The 6,272-nt window shown below is 45.2% G+C and overlaps 1 protein-coding gene across 1 annotated transcript in view; it reads right to left on the reverse strand.

The window, feature by feature from the left end:
- The window catches only part of AKAP10 (A-kinase anchoring protein 10), a 21,558-nt gene that overhangs the window by 11,192 nt on the left and 4,094 nt on the right, over positions 1-6,272 (reverse strand). Inside the window, exons 2-4 of the mRNA XM_005424481.2 lie at positions 2,934-2,981; positions 730-912; positions 1-402 (exon numbers count right to left, since the gene is read on the reverse strand). The exon at positions 1-402 is cut by the window's left edge and continues 105 nt beyond it. Coding sequence (XP_005424538.1) covers positions 1-402; positions 730-912; positions 2,934-2,981 — 633 coding nt within the window. The remainder of the gene's footprint in view (positions 403-729; positions 913-2,933; positions 2,982-6,272) is intronic.

The following is a 6,272-nucleotide window of genomic DNA, read 5'->3' on the forward strand; positions in this document are numbered from 1 at the left end:
CGGCTCTGCCCCGGGGCAGAGCCCTGGTGCCGTGGCTGTCCTGCCCCAGCAGCCCCGCGTGGTTCTGGCTGCCGGCAGTTCTGTGGGGCTTGGAGAGCTCCAGCCTCTCCTCCAGGCAGGCAGCAGGGGGAGAGGAGCCCAGTTCCTGCTGCTTGCAGGGGGACACTGGCTCTGCCAGCGAGCTCTGCTTCACCGTGTTCAGGCTGTGGGCGCGGATGCGGGACCAGGTGGTGGAGTGGAAGCTCTCGGCCTCCAACCAGAATTTCACCAGGTGCTCCATCCTGCGCAGCTCCATGAACTGGATGAAGTAAGGGAGGGCTACACTGTCCTGCAGGACTTGTTCAAGGGTTTTGGAAAGGCTTGATTTGGTCTCTTGAGCCTGGTAGTTCAGACACGATCTGCCTAAAGGAAAACATGAAAGGGAGTGAGTCTGTATTGTACCACAGATGTGAGGGTTGGATACAAAAGTGTCCTGGAAAGCAACTGTGAAGAGGCAATTCCAGCACAATGCCAAAGTAAAGGAATTCAAGTCTGTTCCCTTCAAATCCCTCCCAGGGTAACACAGATGCTACACTTTTATTTACCTAACAGCACCCACACTTTTATTACCTATTAATTTACCTGAAAACCAAGGGATGGTGAGTGCACGCCATCACAAAATAAATGCGTAATAATATACAAAATAAATACACAAAATAAAAAGAAAAGTTGACATTTTCACAGCCTTACCTAAGTCTCCAAAGTGAGCAGCTTCCATGTGACTTGGCTGCTTCTTGAGGGCAGCGGTGCGGCTGCTGGAGAAGGAGTCCATGTTGGCAGAGATGGCGTTGATGGCCACATGGCTTGGTCCTGCAGCCTCCAGCAAGGCATGATTCCTGGTGCTTCTCTGAGGGGAATGTACTGGGACTGGAGCTGGAATCAAAACAGGAATTGTTAAAGCACAAGGACCCCAAGACCTCTTTTAAACATTGCTCAATGCTAAGCACCCCAAAATACACCAGGGAGTTGGCAAGAGTCAGTGTCATTAGAACCTCACTGTACCACTGGGTGTCATCTTCGATTAAGGGTCTGACTAAAGACCACAAGTTTTATGACTGAAAGAATAAACTCACTCCCACCCACCTCTATTTTCCTTATTCAGCAGCAAATCAAGAGATGCCACGTCTAGGTTTACACATGAAATATTCCTGAGTCTTCCTGCTTCCTTGATAATCACTACTGTAACAACTTTATACTCTGTCAACAGTTGCTCCTGCCAATCCATTTCCATGCTTTTTTGAAAGCTAAAATGTGTTAAAAAATCCTGAGCTACAAAGCTATCTGTGAGGTTTAATAAGAGTTATTTCTCAAAAATATTTTTGTTGCTTCTGCTTGGTTGCAAGAGAAAAAAAAAAAGCAATAAGGAAATACCTGTGATGAAACCCAGGTTATAAACTTAACCCCCTCTGGCTGTTTTAGGACACAAAAAAGAACAAATAAGAACTTCCTGACACAGAACTCTGCTAATTGTTAATTGATGACAAAGCTGAAAAAAACCCCAAACATGCTCACAGCAGATTCCAAAGCTCTCAGGAAGCTGTGTTGGATGAGGATGTCATGCAGGGACATCTTACACCTCTGACTCAAAAATAAAGCACATCAGATGAGCTGATCAGCTCAACACTTCCCAGGGATGTGTCCCATCAAGGTGTCAGGCAACTTGAGCTTCATGACTTCCATGCTGCATCACTTTATTTTTATTCCCAATTTGATGACAGCAGTGGACAATTTCACACTTAGATGTCACAGATACCTCAGGAGCAATGGAAACATTTAAATTATTGCCAAGTGTTTGTGCAGTTGCAGGATTGGACATCAAAACATCACTTGCTGCTTCTTACCAAGCCTCTGTGTGTTTCATACCAGCAATAATAATGGAGAAAATAGCTTTTTTCCAAGGCCAAGGGATAGCAGCAATGGGAAAATTTGGTGGAGATCACTTGTGTAAAGCCAGAGTCACACTCCTCATAATGCTACAGGCTTTTGTCAATTAGATTTAAATTTAATTTTATATTTTGGACATTTGAGGAAAAAAGTTCTGTTCTCTCTAAGGGTCAAACGAAGGTGCTCTCTGCTGCAGCAGCTCACAACGTGCAGTACAATAAATTTTCAAGTTTATTTTTATTTTCAGGGTCACCATACTGGTAGTTGCACTGAAAGGTGAGGTGTGGCTATGAAATGGATGAACTCACTGTCTCCTGCATTTGATTTGAAAGACAGACCACCAAGGTGAAAAAAGCCTGTAATTTTCTCTTGATGTGTAGATAACACATTACCAAGTACAGACACAAGATTTTGTCTGAGGGTATAAAAGTAGCAAATCAGATTCTGTCATTTACTTCATCTCCTTTCAGTACTGCAAGAAAATCTGACAGGATCAGCAAACTTGTTTTCCTACAGTTTATAAATCTCTATTCCACCAAGATATTTTCTCCTTTCCTAAGAGATTTAGCAGCAAGACCTCTGCACCCCACAGAGCAGCAAGGATTGGCATCTTCAGCCTCACAAGCCCCAAAGTTAAATCTGCAGCTTCTTCTGCAAACCAGACACAGTGAAGCTGCACTTTCCAAACTCCAAAGGACATTGCACCTGAGCAAGGAACTCCAGGAGCAATTTGTTATGGATAAGGAACAACCACTGCAAGGTGACTGGAGTGCCTGATCACTTTGAATTAAAGCTCATGCCTGACATAACTTAATAACCTCCTGCACCTACAGAATCAGCAAGAGGAGGAGGAAAGATTAGTTACTATAAATAGCCAGAAACAGAATTAAGTTCTGGGTTTGATGCACAGGTCAGATCTGTGCTCAGGAGTAAGGAATGATCCTGTGGGGGAAGATAAAATGGTGGATGATGGCAGAGATCTGAATTTACAGACAAAAGTTTGATCTTACTTTTAATTGCTTTCACATCTGTGGTCTTTTCTTGTTCTTTGCCTTTCACTGTAAAATACAAGGGAAAATGTTAATGCTATTTTGGGTCACTAATGGCATTCACCTGAGAATGGACATAGAATTCCCAACATCAGCAAGTATCAGAGGCAGACAGAAACCATAATTTTGTTAAAACTGATTTCTCATTTAAATTGCACATCCAGTAACTGACAGAGGCTTTCAAAGCTTTTCTGTTGACTTACTTTCAGAAGCAAAACCTTATCATCCATTAATTAAGTTCCATGAAACACAGTCTGTTACATTTCCATGGAGGAAGATGTTTGCTGTCTATAGATTAAAGCTTCATTCAGGGTGACTTTATTAAACAGCATGAACTGGGAAGAGTAGGGAAGATGTGTTTAAAGTGTAGAGCACTGGCAGGTGCTCTCTGTGAACCAAAAATCACCTAAAAATAACATTTCCCTTGTGTTCCAGGAACACCCAACACTGAGGAGATGTGGGCTGGCTCTGGCTCCACAGAGCTGCTTCCATGCCCATGATGGGCATCACAGAAATGCTCTGGAAACTCCCTGCAAACAGTTAATTCTCTCACAAATAGGCTTGCTTAATCATCATGAAACCCCGGGTGAACAACTGATGGGGAGATAACAGTGTAAAAAGTTGTGATGGAAAAGCACTCTGAGGATTTTTTTTTTAATTAATATTACTATTTGTTAAAGGAAGCTCCTAAAGGAAGTGAAGGAGGAGATCTGTTCAAAACAAAAATAAAGAAACCCAAGCAGCACATAAACAGGATGGCAGAGAAATAAACTGGAGAATGTGATCTACCAGGGAGGCTGCTCCGGGCAAGGATTATTACTACAAATAGGTCATCCCTGAACAGCGACAGTGGAGCCCTTCCTGAGGTAACCACAGGGCACAGCCCAGCAAAATCCCGCATTTACATCACAACACACATCCCAAAAACCCACCCGAAGCTCTCCCGTTCCGACCTAGGGATGGTAAATATTTCAAAGGAGAGCTCCGGTCTCGGGTTACATAATTGCCCTGGCCCGGTGGCTGCAGCGCTGCCTCCAGCCTCCCCTGCGAGCACAAACGCTGCAGGGCTGCGAATCGGCAGCTCGGGGTCCAGGATTGCAGCTGCCAGGAGCACACTGTGTGACAGAGGGGTTCAGGTGTCCATTGAAAGAGGAGGATTCTCCCCACGCTGACCTGCAGCCGATGCAGCAGGAGGGTAACCAGCCTTTACATAACTGAGCTGATGGACAGGAGGGAAATCAACCTCTTTGAACTCTCATCTTTCCCAAATCACTCCAATATTTCACCAAACCAGCTCCTAGCTACCAGCAGCAATTCCTGGGTTTCACACAACAGCCCTCCATAAGCCTATTTTCAGTTTAAATAGCTCTGTTCCTTCTTTCCAAGCTACTCAGTTCCTCCCTAAATACCTACTTACAACTGGAAATACAAACTCCAGGCTCGTGTCCCAGCCCCTTCCACACAGGCTGCTTCTGTCCCCAGCAGCTCTGAGCACGACCAAGTGACACCAGTAACAGGAGGGGACAAAATCAGCTCTGATCCAGGACAAGCCCGAATTTCAGAGGGTGAAGTTTCACTGCAAGAATTCACTTTCACTTCCCGCAGAGAGCGGATGCTGTGTGGTGCCTGTGTGAAACCAGAAGGAACCACAGGACACGGGCTGAGGGTGACATTTCCAGTGGCCAATCCCATTCCAAAGGGTGCCAAAGCAGCATGTGACATTCCAGAGTTTCAATTCACATCTTGAAATGCTCTGAACAAACTCAAAAAGCGTTCACAGTGTGTCAACAGCACACAAAAAACAAGGAGATCCTGCTGAGGTCAGCCAGCCTGTGGGACTGCACGTTATTCCCAAGATATCCCCAGGGATGAGCTGTTCCACTGGCAGCAGTTTCAAAACCTGCCCTCAAGCACCCAGCTCACCTGCTATACTTTGATTTCTCAACCCATTATCCACCCTCAATCTGCCAGACCTTTATTTTAAGGCCCAAGCTACAAAAACACTTCACCCCCGGTTTTGATTTTTCTACAGGTCAGTTGCTTTATGATCCTTGCTATGGTTTAATTTAAAATTAATTTTAATTTTTACCCACTGCAATATCCTCATAAACAACAACAGCTCACTCCAGGAACATTGGTGTTTGTAGGATTGTGGCTTGCTCGTGGCCAGAGTTTTATCCTAAGCCTTAATGTGCTGCTTTTCCTCACAGCTTCAGCTCAAATGTTCTCTAAAAGCCACACCTAAAAACGGAGATCACACCGAGCAGTGCTTTATGCACAGCCCAGATGAAAGGTTGCTTTTCTCCTCTCCTTCACAGCGTCTCTCTCTCGGGCATTTAGTGCTGTTTTGCCTCTCTGACCAAAGATCCTTTAATCAAAGGAACACAGATCCTCAATTACACTTCTCAGATAATCAGAGCTTTCATGGCTTTCTCCCTGAGAAAGTTTCCTCACAGGCTGACCTTGTCCCTGTGATCCCACGTCAGAATGGAATCTCAGCTCCACAATTCTCAATGAAGCAGCAGGAGCTCTTTTTGGAGAGTTCATAACCACTATCAAAGTTTTATTCTGCAGCTCAACATTTGTATATAAACACCCCAAAAAGGATTATGGCACTTGCAAAGCCCTAAGTGGCTTCCAGACTCTTCAGATTTGCTAAGTTTAGATTCATTTCTTGCAGAACTGCTGCACTAACGTCCCCAAAGAGTGACATTTTCAGTGCTGCTGCTTTGGCTGAGCAAGATCCAGAGGATGTGAGAGCCAAGAGCATCACCATGAGCCCAGGCACCACGTCCTTGCCTCCCAGGATGTGCATTTTGGGTTCAGTAACCCAGAGAGGCTTTAGGACAGCGCTGCATCAGTGGTTGCATTGCTCGACTTGCAGCATCACGAGGAAACAGAACTTTCCCAAGGGGCCCTTCCTAAAAGGTGCCACTTTCAACAAAAGCCTCCCGAACCACAGCTGGGCAGGCTGAGAGTGCAGGGCCCTGCCTGCAGCACTAGCACAAAGTGCTTTCAGAACGCTGCACTCCCAGAGAACGCTTAAACTGTGCCCATTTGTGCTGCTGGAATATTATAAATATTTCAGCAGCCCTGCATTTCCCAGCTTGTACTCCCTACCAAACCTATTGCAGAATAAACAGCCAAGGACTCCTTTGGCTTTCATGGAGAGCCCGGTGCCATGAGGTCCGTTTTCCACTGACATTTTCAGCTGCTGCTGTACAGTCTCATTACAATTTTTACAAAGCCGGCTATGTCAGCGTTGTGAAAAACCGTCTGTAAAGGGCTCAGAGGCTCCAG

Source organism: Geospiza fortis, unplaced genomic scaffold (genome assembly GCF_000277835.1).
Source record: "Geospiza fortis unplaced genomic scaffold, GeoFor_1.0 scaffold538, whole genome shotgun sequence".
In the NCBI taxonomy this organism is placed as follows: Eukaryota; Metazoa; Chordata; class Aves; order Passeriformes; family Thraupidae; genus Geospiza; species Geospiza fortis.